Source organism: Diadema setosum, chromosome 8 (genome assembly GCF_964275005.1).
Source record: "Diadema setosum chromosome 8, eeDiaSeto1, whole genome shotgun sequence".
NCBI lineage: Eukaryota > Metazoa > Echinodermata > Echinoidea > Diadematoida > Diadematidae > Diadema > Diadema setosum.
In genome coordinates this window covers 5,141,985-5,169,482 of record NC_092692.1, presented here as the reverse complement: position 1 = coordinate 5,169,482, position 27,498 = coordinate 5,141,985, and the positions used below count along the sequence as shown (strand labels likewise).

At 37.9% G+C, this 27,498-nt stretch overlaps 1 protein-coding gene across 2 annotated transcripts in view; it reads right to left on the bottom strand.

Annotated features, from left to right (window-relative positions):
- Positions 1-27,498, bottom strand: part of LOC140231385 (ras-related protein Rab-40C-like) — a 70,600-nt gene that overhangs the window by 16,562 nt on the left and 26,540 nt on the right. For both annotated transcript variants that reach the window (XM_072311512.1, XM_072311511.1), the window contains one exon: positions 1,391-1,451. In XM_072311512.1, the coding sequence (XP_072167613.1) occupies positions 1,391-1,451 (61 nt within the window). The remainder of the gene's footprint in view (positions 1-1,390; positions 1,452-27,498) is intronic.

Sequence of the window (27,498 nt, the reverse complement as noted above, 5' to 3'; positions counted from 1 at the left end):
GAGATGTCATATCCAAAAACACTTCGCTTTGGATTGTTTTTGGATATCTCAGCCATTTCGAAACTGATTTTCATCAAATTAACTTTCAATTCCTCATAGAATTGTATGCTCTTAAATATTTCATACTCGCGGTTTCTAATTATTTCACAAAAAATTAAAATCTGAATCCCCATTTCACCCAATATAATACCATTCCTTTAAGGAGAATGTCACGGTCTACAAGGCTGCTCCTAGCACTGCGAGCATCAAAGGAGAACATCACCTCCATATCAAGCAGCAGTTTAAAGCTGCCCTATCATCACGGTTTTGAGGGTGCTTGGACTGGCAACTCTCATGAAAGTTGACTAGCCCCTCCCAAGAATATCTTTTTTTTTTTTTTTCAAACTCACAGCAGTTACAATGTACCTTTGGGGTACTTCTGCCCCCTGTGGAGTGCCTGGTGCATACAGTAAACTCACGAACCAATGACAATGCACACATGATCGAGATATTATGTAAACATGCATGCACAGCAAAGGTGCACGTATTGCCACCATTGCAATCATGTAGCAAGCTACAATATGCTGTTAATGCTTGTTGGAGGCATGCTACTTCCTTTGAGCGCTGCTGGTACTATCCTAACTACCCCCCCCCCCCCCAATTTTCTAATGATTGGCTAATTTGCATGGAATAATGCATCGAGCACTTTTATGTTTATTACATCAGAGCACAGAGTTCTTCAGTCCGGAAGCAGCAATCAAATTTGTATATTGTGAAGCTGAAACAAATGGCACAAAATCTGTGAAAAATTTGAACAAAACTGGGCAAAGAATCAGAAATTTACAGCTTTTTTGGCAATCACCCAAGGACAATTTCCAATGTACTATGCCAAGCTGTGAACAACTTGCCCCAGTGTTTGTATACGTATGAAATTTCTTGTTTTCCACTTTTCTCATGATTGAGATAATCTCTACCCTTGGTTTTCATACAAAGCATGCAGCAATTTATCATTCTTTACAAATGAAGATTAACTGTAAGAAGAAGTGAATCAGAAGGGCATAAAAATGTAATGGAATTTTGTGAACAAAATGAATACACAGAGCTTCCTGCAGCTTGCCTACAATTCAGTTACCATCCTCTGGAGCAAGAGACAATTTCGATATGCTGCAACCACTTTATTTGTTGAATGAGTTTACTCATCATATCTTCACTGATTCTCTTGAAAAGTAAATAATTCGTGGAATTAAGTCAATAAGAGAAGTTTTGATTTCCTTTAAGCTTAATCAATGAATGATGCACAAACAGCATATAATAATGGATGACTGTCACGTTTAGCTTTCATCCTTGTGCAATGCTCAGGTTTCAGAAACTGGCTTGCTGCGTCAAAGGATAATTTGATCACTATACTCACCATAGCTGTAATTTTATTCTTTTCCCATCCAGGAGAATTGTGGTTGTTTTATGGTCTATACCTGTGGAAAGGGAATAGGAGATAAAATGAAAGGCATATTATAGGCTAGAATGGATGAATCAAACGAAATGGAATTGAAAGGGACAAGAGATATTTCTATCTGATTGGTTTCTCGGTAAGAACACACATCAATCTGCTTACTAATTACAATCGGCTGCATTCAATTACTTTGCCACTCATTCCTGGCTTCTCTACATAGAACACAGAGACTTTCGCGTTATTTTATTTCACTTATTCCCATATTATCAAAGACAAGAATAAAAATACAAAACCAGATTGTTCTTACAAGGAGGACGTTGTGGCACGCCCAACTGGAAGCCCCCCAGCATCGTGTGTAAACTTAGCTTCAACTAGTAAATATTGCAATGTTGTGTATCACAAATTTTTGCACAGAGAAATTTTATATCAATTACCCTGTACTTCTCTGGATAGGACAGGTTATTAAGAAAATGCAGGATAAAGGTCAATTCCATTGTGACTTATGGGACAAAGTGACAATTTTCGGCAATTTCAAACCAGTATTTTGAGAAAATAGTTGCATCAAATGCATTTTTCTCGGTTCATGGTTAGATCCATCATATCACAGTTTATGAAAACACCATACTTAGTTTGAAAAGTATCATTGCATTACGTACAGCAATGAAAAATTGCTGTCGTGACTTATGGGACATCTGAGGACCACCGTTTTTCACATGGGAAAGTAAGTTCTGAAATATTCTTACACACAGAGTCTCTGGAAAGATATTTTCTTTCCTGAATGTAGCAAAGGGTTGGTGCTTACCCTGAGCCAAGTGGTATGAATATCTACTCATTGGTACAGTAGCAGGATAGGGAAAACCAGTGTGACTGATGGGACACAAAAACGTGACTTATGGGACGCTATCAACTACCACATTTTGAGATTGAGAGAATAATATTTACTGATGCCGGAACAAGTTCTAGAACATCATAAAACCAATCTATGACCAAAGAACATTCAGAAAATAAGCCATCTGAGAATTACACAAGCTGTATTATGGTCATAATAGTGTATCAGAAATGATACATAAATTCTGCAAAAAAATTGGCAATTTTCATGAAAAATGAAGGTTTTTCGGACATAACTCCACTCCACGTTCACCGATGTTCACAAATGAGGTATCAAAATATCCGTTGTGAAAGGCTGCTTTTAGTAAACAATACCAGATCATCTAATTAAGCTTCATTAATCATCTATACTCAATAGTTTGATTTTCATAAAATGCAACCTTTCCGTGGAATTGACCTAAAGTAGACAGAGAATTTAGTTTGTGTGTGAATATGATCACTCACAACAGTTAGTGGTAAAATAAAGCCTTTATCATCATTACAACAACTTATCATTACATAACACTAAAACACCCTTGAGTTAATTTCAAAGAGATTTTTGTTTGTTTCTGTAATTTGTCACATGGATCTGTACATTTTTTTCCCAAAAGTGCACAGATAGATGCATTGTACTGTTTTTGAATAGAAACATCACATTTTTTGCTTATTCAATCTGTGTGTTTGATAGACGAAGGACTGTATTCCTACGGCTACATTTTTCTCTCTAAAGTCCAAAAGTAAACTGATTTGCACAGAGATATATTCACTAGAACGCTGAATAATACCGACCACTTGAATTTTCATAATTAAAATGCAATGATGACAGTTATTGAGAGCTAGAGGGCTGCACCAATGAAGTGGACAGCATACCATGAATAATACAGCCGTTGTCTTTTACCAGTATGAATGGGCCTTATGTTTTTCCCCGGGGCATATGTTGATAGATATCTAGTAACATGAAGTCATTCTCACAGCATGCAGGTTGACCACAGAGAGATGGACAATGGTTATAATGGGTCAATGCCTGGACATTAAGAGTGTGACTCAACCACAAAGATCAGGAGGAAAGCCCACACTGGTCATGTGACCACCATGCACATCACCTCACCTTGCTCCCCCCATTAGTGCAAAGGCAACAAAAGAAACAACACGTGTCTTCAAATAATTCATGAGCGTGTGTTATATCAACGCGTGCGTGTGTGTGTGTGGGGGGGGGGGGGAGGGGAGTTTGGTAGAACCAAACAGCGTGCACAATTTCTGACATCACAATATATGCCTCCAGAGTTTTCTAATGGTAATGTGACCGAAAATGGTAATGCAGAGAATATGATATACGCAGAGCTGTTGGCCAGCCTCTCCAGGTCTCAGAACGTACTGATGCACAGTAAGATATGAATTTTCAACAAAAAAAAAAGAAGAAAATGTTTAACACACACCATCGTATCTGTTCAAGGGGAAAAAAAATCATATTTTGGATTAATACCCACACTATATCAAAATTCAACAGAAGAACAATTTCATTAAAAAAAAAAAAAAAAGGTTTTCCAATTTGTTCTCATTTCTAACAAGGAAAAAAAAATGTAAAGGTAATTATCATACAAACATAAAATATGACAGCCCTGTTTAGGGGCACAAGGTAGAACTACCACAAACCCTTCTGGCGTTCTAACTCTTGACCCCTGTACGGAAAACATGACATGAGAGCATTTGTGATTGTTTCATCATATTGCAAAAGTTGCCAAGATGATTCATTTATCAAACATCCAATGCAGCATGACATGACAAAATTGCTATTTATTTTATCACATGACTTCCCTTGAAAAACAGAAAGAGAGAAAAAAAGCATGATTTTTTTTTTCTTTTTTAGACATCCAATGTTTTGCTTCCACCTGGGCAGAGTATATCATGATACATACTATATGTTAATGATACAGAAATGAGCATTTTCTCATTGGGTATATGCTCACTTAATATGAAATACTCAAACTGACTAATAGTGTGAACAAAAACTCTGGCCATTTGCCCAACACTTTCGAACAAAAAAAAAAAAAAAGAATCAAACAAGTGATTTTTAGCTTCAGGAAGTAGTCATTATTCATAATTATCATGAAGTGGTGTGTGTGTGTGTGTGTGTGTGTGTGTGTGTCTTTGGTGTGAGGTGTAAAATCCCTAATGTGGCAATATCACTGCCTGTACAATGCCTATATTCTTATATACCAAATTCATCATTGCTAGTGTTCCCCCCCCCCCCCCCCATGTACAGGTACTGTACAGTAAGAAATTGTCGCGAGACAACATTTTTCTGGAATTGGAGCTGGCGGCCCTTTTTGCAGCATGAAATATTTGCCAAATTGTCACTGGCATTCAATGCATATAATGTACACAAGAACTTTTGCATGCATTTTAATTTTGTGAATCTTGGCGGTACAGGCGGTATTAAAAGATATTGTCACACAAATACAAGGCAGCAAATGGATTTGAGCATTTGACCTGACCTTTGACCTCTGGTTAAACTAGGTGGGTCTTCATCAGCTCGAGCTTGAAGAATAGCCCACTTATGAGGGATCAGAGAAATAAGCCTGAAGTCAGCTGAAATGTGCAATCGCGTCTTCACCAGCTCGAGCTTCATACAGGCACGGTTAGGTTTATAAGCTCGATGGTAGCAGCGTGAACACACTCCGACCCAACTGCCTATGTTCCTGCGTGGTGCGCAACGCATCCAGTGCCGATGTTTAAGCTTGAGCTGATGAAGATGTGTTAAGATTAGCGTGCTATTTTGCAAATTAGCTGGCTATGCTGCATATAAGACCAAGATTTCTTTGGCTTATTTTCCAATCGGAATAGCATGCTATTTCAGTCTTCACTGCAAAATTAGTGGGCTATTTTCTGATCAGGCTAATTCTTTGGATCAGAAATAGCGGGCTGTTCTTCAGGCTCGAGCTGATGAAGACCCACCTCATGAGCATGTATGCCCAAAAGTTGCTAGGCACAGCTTCATCTACTCATACATACATACATGTATGCCAAGCTTTATTTAGATACGGTTCTGAAGTTACGTTGTCAACAAAATCGATTACAGACAGATGGACAAACGGACGGATGGACAGTGGGACAACCTAACAATGATGCCTCTGTTACCACATGAAAATATCTCACTTGCCCTTTATAGGTATCTATTCTGCTTGCCGAAGCTAGCAGGCAGATGAGTTTGTAGCATTCTGAGAAACTAATGTATGATGATAGCCTGAGACCATCAATATTGTACCAACACACGACTCATCTTCTTTTGATCAATCTAATATTACCATAGGGTGCACTGTCTTACCATGTATAGCCGGCCATTCACTGGTTGTATCATGAAATGTCCGCAAGGAAAATTGGGGATGAGGTTGTCGTTAATTGTCACATGACTCACTCCTCGCACTTGCGATCCCCAATTTCGGGTAATTCATGTGTCTACAAAGCACAGCAGGAATACAGATTACCCCCGTGTGGGGGCGTGGCTTAAAGGAGCATCTCTAGATGGCCGCAGACATTGGAAGGCAAATCTTGAACATCTTGGTTCCCGACACATCATGCTGTTACAGCCCAATTATGAGCATGCATCTAATACAGACCTTCCCTTCCTTTGCTAACTTTTCCAATAATGCAACCTTTTCTGGGAAATTTGTGAACCAGTAGAGGGATTTTAATATATAATGAGACCATGAAATTGACCTCAGGCAGACATTAGTCAGAAAGCTCACAGGTGAAATTGTATATTGTCCTGTCATAACCACATTTGCCAAATTTGCTCAGCATATCCTGAATTTTTGCTGAAACATTTCAATAAATATCTTTTCATTTGACATAACATCAATAATAACACCTCCCAAAGTAATCAAACAATTGTTGAAACATACTGCATCACTGTTTTACAATTTAATGAAATATCATCAAGTAATTTGCTGGTAACATAAAGTTACACAAGCAAATACGCATACACACATAGGCCTTCACACACACACACACACACACACACACACTCACACACACACACACACACACACACACACATACACATACACATACAAAGTGTCCAACTTGTGTCACTTCAAAAAATAATAAAGCAACTGAAAACAAAAACAAAATCAGTATCAGAGTGTCCTTAGAGGATAATGTCCAACCTCGCAGGAAATACTTAGATACACAGCATTCCGTAGCTTGCCCACCACATCAGCCAGGGCACTATCAGGTGATGACTAAGAGTGTCCAAACATGTTTCAATGTGACCACTGTCCAGTTCAACCCTCCCAGCACAGAGCAATTGTCCATGCACAAAAACAGGAAACACGACAAACACTTTATCTGCGAATGCTGTGATGACCTCGCACATTTTGAGAAACCTGACATGATAGATTCTACTGGAATACGTGTACACACACGTGGTACAAGGAAAAAGAAGGAAAAATGGCAGCCATGATGAAGCGAGAATACATTCCAGTATGTCCTTACTCCGTTGTGTCACTGAGAGGAAATGGTCACATCTCAATCTACCAAGCACGCAACAAATGTCCACTTGACAGTGACCTTGCAGTTCTATCCCATACTGACCACTGAAACGAAAACAATCCTCGCAATCATCACTATTCGGTATGCAACCGACAATCAATCAATGACTCCAACTACAGATAATCCAGGAGATGAAGATTTTCACTGATTAATTAGTAAAACCTGGGCCCCGTTTCGTAAAACTTTTTATCAATATTCTACAAGATATGGTAGTTGTTGTAAGCTACTGAAATCCTTGCATCTGATTGGTTGAAAGCTAATTTGTCAAAGAAATGTGACAGTTTTATGAAACCGGACCCTGATGCCAAGCATTCTTTTGATGTACCAATGACAGATGGATGACAGTACTTATTAAAGACATAGGGCCTATCTCTTGACACTAGAACATAACACTCACTCTAAATATTGCTTGAAAATTGAGAGTTGCTTAAGCCACTTAATATATAATATATGATATGTACAAAATATAAGAAATATATATAAATATATATATATTTCTCAAGAGCAACATTACAATTTTTCATTGGAATATTTGATGACACAAAAACAAATATAGCAGCTTATCGTCGCTGGGGTGACAAAACCTCGTATCTCAAAATTGTCAAATGTTCAGGAGAGCGAAAAAACATGGCGGCCAAAGCACTATAGTGAATGGGAAAGCCTTCTCTTTGACATGTCATGGTGGCTTCATTTTTGGAGTAAGACAGTTAGGATTTGGCCGAGACATCACTTGACCCTTTATTTGACCATTAAGCTAAAAAAAAAATTTTTGACATTTTTGAGATACGAGGTCTTGTCACCCCAGCGACGTTATAACATTGCAATATTTGGAGACAAAAATGGGCCTCTTGTGATGAAAACTTGAATTCAGCAATTCACTATTCTCTAAACAAAAAAAAACCCCAAATATATATATATATATATATATATATATATATATATATATATATATATATATATATATATATATATATATTCATATTTATATACAATGTAGTTACTTCCTTTGAAAATGACAGTCTTTGCTTGATCTCAAAGCCATCAATCATACCAAGGCACACTGGTCTGGGACAGAATGTTGTGAGAGCCTAGACACAAATGATAGTAATGGTTTGATTGCAACAGGAAGTGGCAGTAAATTGCCACTGGTGTCTTTTTGTCTTTACTTTTCTTAACGACAAAGTCATGGGAGTGCCAAGATAACGCTGAAAAGCAGACAAGATTCAAGTAAACCACTTTCTCTGTTATGGGGGATGCAGTTCCTGTAAACATAACTTTAATGGTGCTATACATCAATCATATCTAGTCATTATGGGGCTGATATTGTATGTCAAACAAATATACCTGTCTGCTTGGTGAAAAAAGGAGAATATGACGACAATGGGAACATATACTTGTCTTCTGATAAGAGGAGTCTTATGGCCAACGCTCTACCATCCACATTTGAATTGCTCCCTTTGTGACGCAAACACACTGTTGCATCAACTTGTGATTCCAACGGCTGCATGAGAGCGTTTGTTACTCAGAATGCTGCCCTTTGTAAGAGACACGATGGTTGTCATGCCAACGAAGGTCATCCTCCTCCTTCTTCTCCTCATCATCATCTTGATTATACACATGCCTGTAGAAATTCCGTACTTTCCACTGGCCTAATACTAGAATGGATCCAGGAAGCAAATGCTAATTCCCGGAATCCCACGGTGCCCTCCTTTTCTATTCATCAATGATACCACAAAAGCTTTTCAGTCAGACACAGCGAAGATACTACTGATGAATGAATACTCATTTGTGCATACAAATGTATGATGAAGAGATAGACATAGAGAAGGCTAGATCGGGAAGTCGTAGATGGATAGATAAGACACATGTCAGTAGATATGCTGTAGATGAAAACACTGATAGAAGACTGATTGAAATATGTAGACTGGTGAAAGGAATGCACGGACAGAAAAATTAATCATATCAAATACAAGGAAGACTTTGTTAAAGCAGACAGACATATGTACTTCAGACCATTCAAAAAGGATGAATTTCAGCAAATAATCTAGACAGAAGCATGGAAGGATGAATATATGCAGGAAATGCACAGAGATAGAACAAAAAACAGATGGTAGGATATGAAAGAGAAACATATCAAATGTCCTATGAAAGATTGGCATAGCTCATCTGGAGATGAGATGTCCCTGTTCACACCCAAGAGTGCAACATGAGGCCAGATGGGTGATGCTGTCCCCGAAGATCATCTTTCTGGTGTCATCAGAGAAGGCGAGAGAGCAAACAGAAACCCTGACGAGCATGACAGACACCTGTCTGCCACGCAGGATGTAGGTCAAGGGTCAAGATCACTCTCACTCGTGAAGATGAGCATGCTACTTGCCCCTTGCAGCGCCGACCCATATTTTGTCAATTCCATCACAGATACAAACTGCAGTGCAACAGACTGCTTTCCTCAATCCATTGATTTTAATCAACATTCAGGTTTCAGATCACTTTGCACATATCCAATCTTCACTGAGAAATGCAATTTAAAAAAAAAAATCCAAAAAAAAAATCTGCTGTATCAAACTCACCTTTAATCTAACAGAAACAAATTCCCTCAAGTTTTGCTTCTTTTTTTAGAACTGTTATCTGCTGCTGATGTAAGATATACATTTTACATCATAAACCATGAACTCATATTCGAATTGAAGGAAGTGATGATGTCATCACTGTAAAAACATTAAGTCTCCCTCTGACCTGTACATAGATTATCATTTCACAATGTTTTTCAACATTATGAGAAGCAAGTTGTATATCGTACATCAAATTATTACAGTCTTGTAATAACTTGGCAACATTGACCTTATCAGTGTTAAACATGTTGACATGGTAGTTAACACTATCTTCTCAGTTTTAAAGAACCAAAATGTAGAAAATAGTGAAAATTTCACTTTGTACGAATAAAAAAAAAAATGCTTCTAGTTTAGGATAATATGGGAACACTGAAAAAAAAATAGCAAATACAACATTTCAAAAGGAGACTGGTATCTCAGAAAGACCTCAGAGAAATCTTCCATCACTGCATGCCCATAAAATGAACAAAAGAAAGACTAGGCACCTGTATTTTCATATCAGTAAACTCTATAGAGCATTGCATCAATTTGAAACGGTTTGAATTTGACATTATGACAATAAGAATTGTGGGATTTTTTGTATTCTTCCTATATTGATCACTTCAACCAATGATGCAAGGAATCAGCAGACATTTAAAATATTAAAGAAGGAATATGTTCTCTTAAAAAAGACAGATATTGCCAAATTTCAAGCTACACTGTATCATCAAAAGAAGAACCTGGAGTGATCTATGACTTTTTAACTGTTAATTTCTCTATAAATGCATTTTTTTCTCATGTTTTTCTCACATTTTCTTTTCCAATATGGAAAGCAACATATGACTAGCAATCTAAAACTTGTTGAAATCACACTCATAGATCCAATAACACAGCACTGCAGTGCAGCTTTAAACATTCTGCATTTTCCAGTTTCTCCAATGTCAATTCCTTGGCAAAGATTTTGTTTACACAGGCAACCCACATGCCAGCCCAAATCCTGCTCCGTCTTCACAAGATTCTTTTTCCTCAGCTCACCTCTGGGCTCCAACGTAGCAGTTTCGGTCAAAAGGAAGAAAAAAATTCATGTACCAGTCATTTTATTACCAAAAAGCTGTCTTTAGAATCAACAACGCAGGGGCTCTATGAAAATAGGCCCGTGCACACACAACGAAAATCGAAATTACAATCGCAATCCAAGTTTCGATTTTTTTTTTTCGACCGTTCATACACAAGGAAAATTCGCACTTCGCAGCAAGGAAAGAACGATCAGTGGCCAAATTGCGCATGCGCGAAACTTGCATGACCGAAGACTGACCCTGCAGTCCCAATAGTGTTGACGTTTACGCGCTACGAATGATGGGATTAAAAATACCGATTTCCGAATCTCGATCGCGCTCACACACACGACGCTTGGCAAAATAATCGCGATTATTCTGAAAAATCGCACTAATAGTGCGAGTTGGATCGCGATTAGGATCGCGAAAATTAGTGAAATTTTTCTGTCCACACAAGAAAAAATTTTGAAATTTTGATCGCGATAAGAAAATCGATTTTTAAATCTCACTTTTTCCCTTGTGTGTGAACGGGCCTATTAACAACCTAAACAACACCAAGTATACATGTACAGTCAAGAGCAAACAGTATAGCCCTACCCAAAACAGCAAAACTCTGATCTTTTTCAAGCTGCTATCACTTTTTTATAATGAGTACTATGATGTACAGTGTACAGCATTACTACATACTGTCATCAAGGGCTAAGTGTATCACCTTTCCCGTGTTTGAAACATGTTTCAATACCCACTAACAAAATGCATTTGCAAACACCTTTCAGATCATGTTTCTTGAGTTGCTGCATTTATCAACTCAGTGTGTAAGTCGATTGGGAGGTCTTGTTACTCCGCAGCTCCATCGCGCAGTTTGACCCAAGAAGCGGAGATGTGTAGTTGGCAAGGGCAGATCCGAGCTATAAACATGTTTCAAAATGACTTCGCATTAATCAATTCTACAGAAATACATTTCTGGCTCAAATGCGTTTGCGATCGCACTTTTATCGGTGTTTCAGATACGTGTTTCTAACCCTATAATCAAAACAGCTGTGCATTTATTGACTGCCCAAAACTCCAGGCTGAAAGTTGTTTGGAAACCTCAATTCTGCCCCAGAAGTGAGTTGATAAATGCATCCAAGTAGCTGTCATGGCTCAGGCTATCAATCATAAGGTCCCTGGTTCAAGTCCCCTGGCTGCAGCAATTGTGCCCATCAGCAAGGTACTTTATACTCACTGCCTAGTCTATTAGAGGGGACTTTTATGCCCTAGGTTCTGCGGTTGCTTGCTTAAAAGCATACATTGCTGTTTGTTGAAGTGGTCATGTAAAACAAATCAATTCAATTCAATTCAAGAATTTTGTCATCATAACCCTTAACTGTCATTTTTTATTTCAAAGCAGACTGTACAGTAAGTATACGTGTATATGTACGTGTTATTCAAATTCTAAAAGTTAAAACAAAGTCTCTATAATACCTGAATAGACCACACATAATTCAAGTGGAGCAAATATATAAAAAACAAAGGAAGCTGAAGGAAGGTAAACACATGAATCATAAAGAAGCAAGGTATCCTATCAACCTCTCTGCCCTAAACGTGTTGTTTTAATTCCACATAGGATTGACACATGGCGCATCACCAAGCGCCAATTGACAATTGAACTGTTAGTATTAAGATATGAATGCAAGCTTTATGTTATCTTCAGTTTTGATAAAATGATACTGACATGTATACATGTACAGTGATATGCTCATGTATATGCAAGCAATACTTCATTTCTCCCTTCTTCTTTTTGTTCTTCCACAGGGTGAATATAAATAACCTTTATAATCATCATGTAAATAAATGCTTTCTAAGAATCCTACGGGGTGAAGGATTTCAGCCACTGGATGTAATATGTACCATAAACGTGATATTACACATGTACTGGTGTCATATTACAATACCCAGGGCACACAAATCCCTGATACGATAAACATTTTTATCTGTGTGCACACAATTACCCCTCATAATATGCCTTTATTTGCCCTGGCAGACATTCAAAATGGTAGCTGAAATTATTTATCCGGTGGGGCCACATTATCTTTCACAGAAAATGTGTTGACAGACACACAAGGGCAAGAAAGCATCCTGACTTACAGTACACTGCATGTACTGCACTGTACAGTATGCCTACAGCACTAAACAAGAATATTGAAAACAACTCTACATACTGCTGGAACACTGGTTCTTTGATAGTATCAACTTCTCTGAAGAAACTACAAATCACATTTGAGGCACTATGAACAGCAGTGACAGAGGAAGTTGCAAAGAAAAACTAAATGTGCTTGCAAAGGTGATCCCTAGTACTCAAAAAATTACTTTACATGTATGTATTTATAACCAACATAATGCACACACATACACTCACACACGCAAGCAGAACAATGAGGCTATTCACTGATAAGCAGCAACTTTCTGAACAAGGACCAATGTGTGCTATATCAATTCAAAATGTACAATATGTAAATTTTTAAGAGTTTTACAAATCTACCTGATGAACTTCATCTAAACCAAACTTGAAAAGAATACTGCAAAACATGATATATTCGCGGCATGAATTTTTTGCGAATTGGAGCCGACGGCCTTTTTCACGAACTGCCACTGGCATTCAATGCATGTAGTGTAGACAAGAACTTTCACGTGCATTTTAATTTCTCAAATCTTGGTGCTCAGGAAATTCGCGAAATCAAAATGCACGCGAAAATTCCTCGTTTTACAGTAACAACTACAGTGTAGCATGTCGGTGTGTATGTTATAGAGTAAGTAACAATAAACACTGGCAATGAGCACAGCAGCAAAAAAAAAGTACAGAAATAGTAGTAGTAGTACATAGTAGTAGCAGCAGTAGTAGTAGTAATACCCTGCAGTAGCAGTAGTAGTAGTAGTAGTAACAGTAGTAATAGTAGTAGTAGTAGTAGAAGAAGTAGAAGTAGTAGTAGTAGTAGTAGTAGTGGTGGTGGTGGTGGTGGTGGTGGTGGTGGTTGCTGTTGCTGCTGTTGTTGTTGTTGTTGTTGTTGTTGTTGTTGTTGTTGTTGTTGTTGTTGTTGTTGTTGTTGTTGTTGTTGTTGTTGTTGTTGTTGTTGTTGTTGTTGTTGTTGTTGTTGTTGTTGTTGTTGTTGTTGTTGTTGCAGTAGTATACAGTAGTGGTATTAGTAGAACCAGTTGCAGTAGTAGTAAAACACGGTAGTACAAATATTGTAGCAGACATATGTGCTGTTGTTACATGTACATCATCATTACCATAAATACTGATATATCACATTACTTTGCTAGATACAAAACTGTATCATAATACAACAATCATCATCTAATCAATTATTTATCATAGATTGCACAGTTCCCTCAGACTGATTCACTTGTAATAACCTGTCAAAGCAACTGTTTCATTCCCTCTCTAATGTGCACCACGCACTATCAAAAGCCCAGAGCACTTTACTATCTTTACAGCTTCCGCATTAATAAAGCAGAACTCAAAACACACACACACACAAATGTGTATTCTTTTGTTTAAAAGTTGAAAAACAAACAGGTGCACATTCATGTGCTATACCAAGTTTGTTTGGTTTTTTTTTTTATTTCATTGAGGGTACATAATTGTGTGTTTGCTTTTTGCTTAAAATGGGAGACTTTTCATGCACAATGCGTGGTTGTGGTCCTGCTTCAAGGGCAATCCCATCATCACAACCTGTAGAAAAACCATAGAACACAGATAAGAATTGCTCTTATCAGCAACAAAAAGCCGTGACCCGGAGATTCGGCACTCTGGCTCGGATCCACATTGTGGTGTCTTCAAGAGCACTTGTTTACCTGTTTGGGTACTGTTAACATGGTGGAATCATCAACAGTCTTCTCTGTAGAGATTTCCGCCTCCCATGCCTCTTACCTCCTGAGTTTTAAGTGCTAGTATTCATCTGATTTTTTTTTTCTTTTTTAAATACCAAAGTGGTTTCTTTCGCGTACAGATACTTTCGCGGTTTCCATCAGTGCCAACTTTTTCGCACGTGTTTAAATTTGCGGTCTGCAAAAACTGTTTTATTTTGCACATCAAAACCCAAACTATAATACAATTATTCTTCTATTTATTAAATAGAAATTAAAATCAAATGCAGGCTTACCTGAGATTTCAGGTAAGCCTGCATTTAAAACACGCTTGACCTACATTGCGCGGTATCGCTGTGTGTGTGCGTTGACCATTAATACACTCAATGCACAGAATCTTGTGTGTGCATGTGCGCAATAGCGTTGTAACAAGCGGCGAGTTCGAAAAATTTTTGCGTGATGTTAATTTCGCGGTTCAACCTCAAAGCGCGAAAATAAAACCACCATGAAAGAAACCACTTTTACAGTACTGTCTGTCATAATTTTCATTAGAGAAAAATCATTCTCCTGTCATCTCAGCATTCTAAAACCAATGCACTACAGATATTATCCTGTGCTTGCACTGCCCCATGCCTTGCATCTGTGTGTATCCTCTTCCCCTCCTTTAAAATTGGAGGCTTTTGTTTGTTTGTTTGTTTTTTCTAATAGCATTTGCTTTTCTAATGTTGTTGTTGTTGTTGTTCATTTTCCATCTGTGAAGATGGCTGGATAGCCCATATTCAGCTACACTATTAAAGCTGGTCTTCCATGGGGTCCAGTTGGATGTGGGGTGGGACCATGTATTGTAATTTACAAATGAAATATAGCAGACCCCACCTCCATGGAAATAAAAGAAAAAGTGCAATTGAAGCAAAAGTCATATTTTCAAGAGTCTCTTGATTTCATGACAAGAAAAAAAAAATCATCTGCTCCTCTGGAACACCGTAAACATGTCTATTTATCAGAGGCAAAACACATCTGCATTGGTACAATATTGCTTTACCAGCTCCTGTGTGAGTTGATCATTTGGGAATAAGATTGTGATCAAAATACAGGGTCAAAGAAAAGGAAAAATCACTACCTGAGAAGCAGAAAGTTGCAAGTACTGTGAATGCAATGACCTTTTGCTGCTCTATGCCTGAAAGATCCTGATGCAGCAGATTTTCTGTAGGTAACCTCCCCCACTACAAGTTTGATGAAGTTTTCAAAAAGCAAATCATTAATAAGGATATTGGTTTAACATTTTCATGGCTCATGATATTCACAATAGGCCTACTATATAAAATGTATGAATCAGAGTACTGTAAAACATGATATTTTCGCGACATGAAATTTTCGCACGTTGCCTCTAACATTCAATGCATATAATGTAGACAAGAACTTTTGCATGCATTTTAATTTCGGGAATCTTGGCTCTCGCGAAATTCGTGAAATAAAATGCACGCAAACATTCCTCGATTTGCAGTATGCTGTTCTTCAACCCTACTTTGTAAAAATGGGCAGCCTTATCTCCAATATATATTCCTTCCAGTTTCCCTTAAAAAAAAAACGAAGCTAAAGACCCAGTGGCATGGGGGTTCATGTGTGGCTGGATTCCCTCACTGCCCACCAGGGTACATTCGAAAACCTCAAATAGCATCAATCAGAAAATATGGGCATGGAAGCATGTATCAGGATGCTCATCAGTAGAAACAGTCGATTCCAGTCAAGATTCTCTGGCTGTGTGCGTAGTTATATAGAGCTTAGTAATAAAGCTGTACACAATTTGTTACTGGGGTTCTCCAATATATCTGAGCCAGGCCAGCCTTCGCACTTCCGTGGTATCCCCACGTTGCTGCTACCGGGTCTTTAACCTCCACCCCGTCCTGCATACATTTCATCCAAATTCCCATCACTCCCATGCATTGGTCACCTTGAGTCTTCTTGTCTCCCTTTCGGTCGTTTGTGATGCAATAATAAAATCTCATCTCGTCAGTTACATGATAAATCTCACTTTATCCTTCCTCAAGACACATGGCATCACCACTGGCACCCAAGTGGCATTAATGATGTCACCTGACATTTAATGATGTCACCTGACATTTAATGATGTCACCTGGTCTTTCTCCAACCCCCCCCCCCCCCATCCCCCTGTCATGGAGCCATTTCAGATTGGCAAAATATCTTGTTCATGGTTTGAACACATGTTCCACATTAATCTTGTAATTATTGATGGTCTGCATTTTAATAAGCAATGCTTAACAGCATTCTCTCATAACATGTCATTCATAATTGGTAAATCACAGTATGAAAGAAATCCCCGCACAAATTTTTCTTATACTTCTGGGTGTCGAGTTGCAGTCTCAACGAACTGATTTCCAAAACATGATAAAGTTCGATTCCCCTACAATCCGTACATTATAGGTAACAGTGGATCTAGAGTTGTGTATTTGATTGACTGATCATGGACTTTGGGTAAACAGTTGTAGTACAATCTTGTATGTAATGTTGTTTGCAGCAAGTGGGGAAAAGGGGTGGTAGACAAGAAACATGACTAAACCCATTGAGGACAAGTCCCGAGTATACTCGAACAGGGGTCTACTTCTATTGGAAATGCGTGTTGTAGCAAATTCAGTCCGTCCGCAACGGGTTGAAGTACCCGAACATACTATACTGCACTCACATTCAATCTCAGAACACAACCAAAAGCATGTTACTAATACAATCCCTGAGCATAACTTCAAACGAGATCTTTTCGCAAGTGTGAAAACCCCCTCTGCATAGCCAGCACCCCAGTGGCAAAAGATTGTCACCTGTCCTTCCTGTCAAGCATTCTCTTCGTTTTGTCAGACAGGCCCTGTCCAAATTACTGTGTCAATACAATCAATTTGCATTTCTTTTTCCCTCATCCAACTCTCCTTGCTTCTGTTCTCCTTCTCTCCTCTTACGCTCTCTCCCACTCTCTCCCTCTCTTCCTTTCATTAAGCAAGCTCACCTCAGAATGGGATGCACATTAGCCCCTAATGAAGCTGATTGTGTGGGGATAATTAGCACAGCAAAGGATGGCACGCTATTGACAGTATAGTGGTAAAACTTAGAGCACACACAGCATTTAAAAAAAAAAAAAATGAATGGGGGAATAATGTACATTACCAGGAGCCTAATGCATAATATCACATCACATGCTCTTTACTGAAATGCAGTGGTTAATTAATCATAATGCAATCAAATAACTGGATATGTTCAAAGATCAAATCTATTCAAATTTCACACAACATGTTCATGGATGATCTTGCTGACATTGAGAATGATGCTACAGCTATATAAAGTAATGACGAAAGAGAAAACTTCCTGGAAGCTCTGACGACAGGTTTGCCAAAAAGTCAAAATAGAACTGTCTGGGCTTGGAGGAAAATGAAACTACATGTATGATGTGATGTTTAATACTCACGTAGCAGATGGACATGATTTCAAATGCGGATTCAGAGTCTGACTCAAAACTTTTTCTGAATTCAAGACCTTTTACATAGAACATTGTCAGGTGATTGTTGCCTTATGATTTGAATGTGGAGGTCATAGCTAATTAATAAAAAATAAAAATTATGTCAAACCAGGAAGTCATTTCACACATTACTTTGATAATCGTGTGGGCATCCTACTAGCAATTCAATACTTTCATCATCAGCTACAGTTCTGCGCACATGGTTTCACAGCGATATCTCAAATGACAACAATTGCATAGGACAATTCCAATAGTTGAGATTTTGCAACTGGCACCCAATACTTCTCACATCCCTCTAATAATTGAAACATATTGACAATGACTCACAAAATTGAAAGGGAGAGGTACAATTTTATTGCTGTGGATAGCAAATGTGCCAATGACGTGCCAATGACGATATGCCATACACAGATATTTTTAAGTGATGAGAGCATTTCAGTATACTTGGGTGCGGGTGGCTGGGATGCCTCTACCTTCTCACACAATCACACAATCACTACACTCGGCCATGTGGCCCTTCATTTACATTTCAGATTAGTTCACTGATCCTGACCACTGAACTGAGGGTTAACATACTGCTTTCAAATTGATTGTAGTGTGCACCATACAAAATAAAATCATTATCAGAGTTCCTAAATTCATGTTATTTACCTGAAAAATGACAGCTCTAGGTAATTTCAGTAGCCTTTGACCTAGACCTTTTATTTCCACCAGAACCTGACTGAATGATATGAAAACTTAATTGTCCACTGAATGTATTATAGCTTCATTACTTTTATTACATAACACACATACACACACACACACACACACTCACACAAACACAAACACACACAAACACACACATACATACAAACATGTACATTATCATCTATATAGGACGTTTTAGCAGCGCATCAAAAACAGGTATTGTAGTCCGCTCAATTTTTACCGTTCAATATCAGAGCATATTGAACGGAACGCATAGGCCAACGTATTAATTCCCCATAGGCTACCGTTGTTACTTGCCGTTCAAGATCATTACCATATTCAATTCTGTCTCGTCTATTGCGAGAGCGCTTGCTGAATGCGCAAACGTTTGCTACTAGTGCACGTCGTTTTTGTTACAATTCACAAGCACGCAAGCATCTTGCTAATAAAAAATTGTTTGTTTCATGTACGCAGTTTTAGGGGCTTCCCCTTTTCAGCGCTCGGATGATGCGACTGCCGAGTCAACTTCAAAGACGAGTAGAAGCCGGGTAATTTTGTGCAGTTTAAATGCTTGCTCTACTTGATTGTATAGATGATAATAATTATATTGGATGGCCTTGATTCATGGAATACCAGGGAATATTGCACTCGTTAGGGCCAATATTGCACTCATCTTCGATTCGTGCAATATTGGCCCTAACTCGTGCAATATTCCCTGGTATCCCATTCATAGCCATCCAATATAATATAAATACTGCATTACAGCTACGAGTTATGTTCTTGTTATCTTGGGGAGTATTCTTATGGTTTATTTTGACAGCCCAGTGAATTATTGATCGGGAGGCAGAGAGTGAGGGGGAAGAGTGCCTTTTTTTACCCACAATGCATCTCACGTGACAGGAGTAGGGTGTCAAAATCAGTCCGTGCTCTGCGGACAAAAATAGGGTCAATATCCGATCTCCCGGACGTACGGGTGGAATCCGCATGTAATTGGGCAGCGTCCTCACTGCCTGAAAGCCTGGAGGCGATATTGGCTTGTTTGATTAGATTGGGCACGATTTTGGCACGCAAGTCCACAATATACAGCACAAACGAACAAATGGACTTCTATCTGTACTAGTGGTCAAATGGATCTCCTTGTGTAGGACATAATACAAGTACATTGTATATATCTACTATACACTGTACTATGTCTTCCAAATATACACACACACACAAAAATACCATGCCACAGTAACAGAGTACATACAATATACAGCTGTATATGTGTATGAATGTGAAAGCAAAAGTGCCTTGTCTTTTAAAGATATAATGGTATGTTCCACACCATTTAATGTCAACATTAAAGATTGGTATAGTACACCTGATATGAGGAGATATGAGAAAGCTGATTACGGTGTAAATTCGGTACAGTAGAGTACATAGCTCTATGTTTAGGGTGTGTGTTTTGTTTCTTCAATATTCACACATATGTCACCATTTCCCTGATTTATGGGAGAGTGGAACTTACTGATAAAATGTGAATAAACATCACATATCCCCATCACTTCAACCAGGTGCATTTCATTTGCAGCGGATAGAAGATGAAATCAAAAGCATGGTGATTTCCTTTCCATCCCCTTTTCTTCCATTCTTCCAGTCATTCCTTCCTTTCATTCATTCATTCATTCATTCATTCATTCATCTGACTATAATGTTCCTCCTATCTCTGCTGTTGTTTGTTCTGATGGGATCAGGAAAGGGGGAACACATTAATTAGGAGTTATTGACAGAAATGGCGGCCTCTCTTGGCATCTCATCCAAAGCAATCAATGCATTTGAGTGGAAATAACTTCAAAGCAAGTATGAGTATAGTCGACACTGCTCTATTGGGACTGTTACAGGTAACACTGCATCGATGGTGTTACAGGTAACACTGCATCGATGGGGCAATATGTTTGCAAACTTTACAACACGCTGCTCTCATACAGGAACTGTAGCATGTACATGTAATTCGAACAAGACAGGTTTAACGTAACATGCTTTATACAACATACTCAGAGGCAAGGCATTCTATTGGCCCATTCACACACAAGATTTATCTGTTACTGTAAAAGTGGAAATTTTCGCGGTGTTGAAATTTTCGCGCATTTCGCGCAACCAGAAACTAGCGCGAAAATAAAAACACGCGAATATTTTTGCTTACCATACGTTCCTGTGCGTGATGTCTTGATTCCGCGGAATTAAAAACATGCGAAACTCTTCTGACCCGGCCTAGCGCGAAAAATTAGTCGCGCGAAAATATCCACTTTTACAGTATTGCATTGCTATGTGAAAATCAATTTAACACACAAACCGTTCACACATAAATGAAAAAAAAAAAACTTATTGAAATATAAGCGCATCACTTTTAACTGAACCGTGTACATTGTATGCCTAAACAATGACTGGAGGGTGGCCAAAGGCACACTAGCCTTTGGACCAGGTATAACAAGATGCATCATGGGATTGAAAAACTCAAATTTTTAACAACTAATTGCTGTGCATACAAACTGTATATAAAGGCAAATCATCGCGAGGGATAAATAAAATTAATACAAGACTGACTGACACTTTTATTGTGATGTGAATGGAGATAATTAACATTTTTGTGTGCGTGTCCACACATAAAAATTAACTTTATTGTGATCTCATTCAAACCAATGATGGCAAACCAATGATGGGACTAGGCCTGGGATGGGGGTGCATGTATCATGCTCCAATTATCACTTTTTTTAGGCAAGTTTGAGGATTTAAAGTGCTTCATTGAATGATATTTTCGGCCCTGTGCAAACCATTGCAAATTTAAATAAAAAAATGATATACATAAATTCTTGCAGTCATAAAATAAATTCTCAGGCCAGTATGTTCCTAAAATAACTTGGGGTTTATCTACTTCAACACATAATGTCATTTCCTAATCAGGGCATGGGGCTGCATGTTTGAGGTTTTTTTATCTCATGTTCAAGGGGGGGGGGTGGAGGGGCAGGGATGTACTCTCTTCCTCCTACTCTTCCGTCTCCTCCCTCTCCATCATTAGGCAGGCATCAGCGGCGATGCGGTGATCAATCTTGCCACGGGTCCTTGACTGATGCCATGAAGAATGCCAAGCATCTGACTGGCACTGAACCTTGGGGGGTACAACAATTCATTGCTGTGGGACCAAGGGCTTCATCTCCGAACTTCATCCCAATCAGTGAGTGATGGGCACCCCAATGCATGTGTGTGACACCAGCATACACCCCACCCCCCCCCCCCTATATCTTGTCTTCATCTTTGTTTTCGGAGTGGGGTTAGAATCCAGATGTGGGCGGCTCAACCGCATCATCAGTCTCTTTTTGCTTGTCAAGATTGTCATCTCTGCAATGGATAAATGCTTTCTCCTGAAACAATCTTAAAATCTTCACAGTTATGTAGCCTGGCAAGGAACTGATGGTTGTCTAGGTGTGACCTCAAACTGAAATCTTGGGTGTAGTTTACAAGGAAAACTCTAAGAGCTGTCTTCAAGATTATTTGATAGGAATAAAGATAATATAATGGAACTAGCAATGCTTCAATAGAATAGCCCCTTAAAATGTCATGAAGGCATTTCTAAATTCAGCATGTTTCCTTGAAACAGCAATATCTAGAGGGATGGTACTGAAGTTTTTCGAAAAAATTGGAAATCAAAATTTTCAGGTGATTTTGATACATGAAAATAGCAAAATGTGTACAGACTTGAGAGAAAAAAAATCTGAAATCAGATTTAAATCCACAGAATATCACGCCTGTATTTATCATAATCACATGATATGCGATGTGCAAATTAAAGGAAAGTCAATGATGTCACCTCATGACTCACCTACTGTTTGTCCTAAATAATGTCACTTTCCTGAGCTGTCAAATGATTTCACCATACATTTTTTTTTTTTTTTTTTTTTTTTTTTTGGGGGGGGGGGTCATAATCTACTTTATTCTGGAGAGAATCATCACATCAAACTGATCCCACCCTTGAGGCAACTCCAAGTTCAAAAAAAAAAAAAAAACAGATATAATTTCAACAATATTGATAATGTTTACTCAGCAAATCAATCACTACTGACTTTTTAAAGGACAAGTTCACCTTTATTAACATAAGGATTGAGAGAATGTAGCAATATTAGTAGAACACATCATTGAAAGTTTGAGGAAAATCGGACAATACGTTCAAAAGTTATGAATTTTTGAAGTTTTTGTGCAGTTACTGCTGGATGAGAAGACTACTGCAGTGTATGATGTCACATGCGTACAACAATATAAGGAAAATATAAAGAGAATTTCACAAAATTTCATCTTTTGAAAAAAGTACACATTCCGTTGACTCGTTACTGACACATGTTATGGGTAATATTATTCCCATTGTCTTTAGAAAGAGGCAAGTCAAGTGCTCTTTTATTATGCGAAAAAAGTGAAGATATGTTGAATTTTCTTTACATTTTCTTTATACTGTTGTACTCATATGACATCACGAGCCTTAGTAGTCTCCTCATCCAGCGGTTCCAACACAAAAATTTTAAAAATTCATAACTTTTGCATCGATTGTCCAATTTTTCTCAAACTTTCACTGATGTGTTCTACTAATATTGCCGCATTCTCTCAATCCTTATGTTTATGAAGGTGAACTTGTCCTTTAAAGAGAATCTAAACACGCCACGACTGTAACAAGGTGTGATAAAAATGTGTGTAGTGTGTCTGATTAAACTTTCTTCAAGCAGTAAAAACTACAATTCAATACAAATTTATTTACAGGTACACTCTGTACACTTTGTACATGTCATACTTTGAATTAGCAACATGAAACAGCTGGCAAGATTGAATTTCATACCGGTTGAGAGCGACAACTACATACAAACGTAATTAACCTACCATGAGAAAGATTATGAGTTAGAACTGTTAAAAGTGCTTGTAGGGTTTTGGAAATGAACCATATTGAATATCCTCTTGTTATATTTAGCTTTTATGTCATAATAACAGAATGGAAGGCATCATATTTCATATCCGTGCAAAGTAGAGGGAAAACTGGTATTATAAGAAACACTATCATAAACATTTATGTAATGGAAAAAAATTAAAAGAAATAATAATGATAAATATCATGTGTGTATTGTTTGAAAGTTTGCATGATGATATAAATGAGGAGGAGAGGTTTACAGTATTTAAACATTGTGAGTTTGTCGTCCTTGAAAGGACCGCTGTTTGGCAAAAGAAGAACTAAGAATTAAGGAGGAGAAGGAAGAAGGGAAATGACATGAAGAGTGTGTAGGCAAGCTCATTGGTGTAAAGGAAAAAAGATAGAGACAGTGAACAAGCAGCGGTGAGCTGGAAGTTGAGGTTGTAATGAAGGAGACAAGAGGATAGGAGACTAGGCCAATTGTAAGGAAGAATAGAGTGAGAATCAGTTGAGAAGTCAGTGCAGTGAGAATCAGTTGAGAAGTCAGTGCAAGGAGAAAGATGAACCAGAAAGAAATGAAAAGAGAAGGAGGTGAAGGTTGGAAAATCATGGAGATAAAGAGAGAGAAGTGAACATGTGAATTTTTCCAACAATGTTCTATTTACAAAATGAAGCAAAAAAAGGAAGTACATGTAGATTAACAATACGGAACACAGAAATGGAACAAAGTTTCAACATAAAAACAAAAAGTAAAAAGGGGGTAGAACTACAAGGAGGTCAGGAAGTTAGTATTACGTGATAGCTGTCAAACTTAAAGCACTAGAAAATCAACTACACAAAACAAATTTATTACTTTTTTGCTCTTTAATATGAGAATCAAGTGATATAGCTTCATCAGCCTCAATACACTGGGCTTTCACTTCTTGTATAGTGGCTATAAGGGCTCAATGTCTACAACTCAAGCATTACATTGCTGAGGAGGACTACAATCTTTGCTGTAATACATGAAAACATCAACATTGTGGCACCATGTTTACAACAAGCATCTTCTCTACTTTTGATTATAAAATCATTCATTTTTAAGAGAGATAATGGGACATCTAATATTGATTTATATCTCTGCTGGTGATACAAGTACATGAGAAAGTAGAGTGAAGGTAAAAGGAAATGACAGCTTGTGAGTGCAATCATTAGTACTACTGTCAAACAAAAATTACTTGTCATCTTTAACTTGCTTCGCAGGCCCATTTTGGGATTTGTGGTCTGTGGTCAACAAGTTTATTCACATCATGTCATCCCAAATAAGTTTATATTTTGCTCATACACTCTGCACTGTACATCATTATAAAGGGGAAATTAGCATTATAATCAGGAACTAGGCGAAATGAATTTTACAGGTTTTATGTCTGTTGTTTTTGTTTTGTATTTTTGTCTTTTTCTGCAGAGTACACCATTTTATTAGCCGCAACTTGTAATGGGCTTCGCTCGCTAGGTCTCAGCTTATGGACAACTAATTCCCATACCAATTTTAGGTTGCAGTCGCAAGATACTATCGACATCAAGCCTAATGAATCCGTCATTATCGCATAGTCAGCATTACTGGCATCAAATCTAATTGTCTTTGAATGAGCAAAGGATATGATACGTCACTATAGCGTGAAATACATTCTGTGTCTAATGGCAAAAAATATCAAGGGGAAGTTGACGACTAATTTGATCAGTATTGCAGATTCCAACAACAGCAAACAAAATTCTAACTTTTCAATTGTCCTACATCCTACATATCCATGTGTTCGTGCACTAAAAGTGGTTTTCAGTGTGATACAGAAGCCCTTTTCTTTTTCTTCTTGATCAAAGTGACACTTACATTTTAGATTAGAATTTGACAAGCAGTGTATACATGTACTTGCATATCAACGACTGAATAATACCAAAAAATAAAAATAAAAAATCGAGAGAGAGGGAGAGAAAAAACAAAAAACATTATGATTAAAATTTAGTGCCTTGTGAAACAGAAAAATTTTGTAGTGGGGGATGAACTTATACAGTACCTTTTGGCTGCATGGCATTTATAGTTGTTTGTTATGATCAAATAATTGGACAAGAAGCAAAGTCTTTGTTGCTTTGCTTTTAGACACATTATAATGCACTGGGTATTAGCACACAATAAAGAATGATGGACTATCGTACATATTGTACATGTGTGTACATTGTACCTACAATGTAGATAAGATACGATCAAACTGAAAATCATTTGGAACATGATGTCCACTGCACCAATTCTCAAATTCAGAGATTTGAGCCTTATCCCACAAAGTCACTGCTGTAATGTGTCATTCATATTAATGACCATGAAAAATATGACACTGGAGAAATCATAATATTGTGACAGCAGTTGCTAGGCAATTGTACCAAACACCATCAAAAACATCATGCAATAACAAATAATAACGAGACATGAAAACTCGTCACATTGAGGACGAGTTAGGTGATACGCTTGTGGTCATCAGATGACGGTCATCTGTGATCGACAAAGAAAAGAATGTGATATAGGCACCTTGAAGTTATATTGAGCGTGCATGCGAAACCGTTTCTGTAACCACTCGGCCACGGGTCATCCACGGAAATGGTAAGACAAAAAAAACTAGAAATGTCGCTACGGCGACTGATGCCTCCGCCATAATGCATGATTCTCCCAATAGGTGTATAGTACAATGTCTTGACAATGTGTGATGACAGTTTCACATAACTGGCAAAATATCGAAATAACAGGTTTGTCAGAAATATCTTGAATGTTCACTTTCCACGAACTGGGTTTGCTATAATTGTCTATTAAAGAGTGCAGGTACACATATTTGGGGAATTGAAAATTTTTACTTGACTTCTGACCGACCTTATTATAAGTTTATGCATTGAGTATAATTTTCAAGGTATGAAGAAAGAGTGTAATTACAGTACAAAATATTTTTTTTTCATTTAAACCTGACCTTTGACCCTTAACCTTTGACCTTTGACCTTCTGGCTGGAAATTTCCAAGAGAATCTCCATCAAGTAATACATGTAAATATATTAAACACTTTTAAAACAGTGTGTTACTAATAATGCAATCATTGCATATACTAGTATACATGTATGAGGGAAATACAGTAGTAACATTTTGAGGAGTTGACCTTGACCTTTGAACCCCTGACTATTGACCCATGACCCCTAAATTCCCTAGATAATCCCTGCCAGTCAGTACATGCATATGTACCATGTTCCATGAAGATACATTGAACCATTTGCGAGAAAAGTGATATTGCAACATTTTCACCTAACCTTTGACCTTTTGACCTTTGACCTTATGACATGAAACTCTCTCTGGAGAATCCTTGCGCAGTAGTACATGTCTACACTAAGTTTCAAGAAAATAACTGCGGGCATTGCATAGATATGGGGGAAATAGCAACATTTTTAGCATTTGACCTTGACCTTTTGACCTTTGACCTCTTGTCAATGTCACTAGAATCTACTCAACTAATTGTCCCATCATACTGTACATAATCCTTGGACCAAGTTTGGTGAAAGCTGCTTCATCCAGTTTTGAGTTATCACATAAACAGATAAATTTTAGGATTTGACCTTGATCTTTGACCTTTGACCTCTGTCCGATTTCACTGAAAAACTAATCAAGTAATTGTCCCATCATACATCATCCTCCAACAAAGTTTGGTGAAATTTGCTCCATACAGTCTTGAGTTATCGCGTAAACGGATACAATTTCATGATTTGACCTTGACCTTTGACCTTTGACCTTTAGCCGATTTCACCCAAAATCGTATCAAATCGTCGCCCCATCATACTTCATACTTGGACCAAGTTTGGTAAAATTCCAGTGAATATTACTCAAGTTATCGCGTAAACGAAAGCGTACGGACGTACGGACGTACGTACGGACGGACGGACAACCCGAAAACATAATGCCTCCGGCACCACTTCGTGGCGGAGGCATAAAAAAAAAACAATGTATAGATATAACA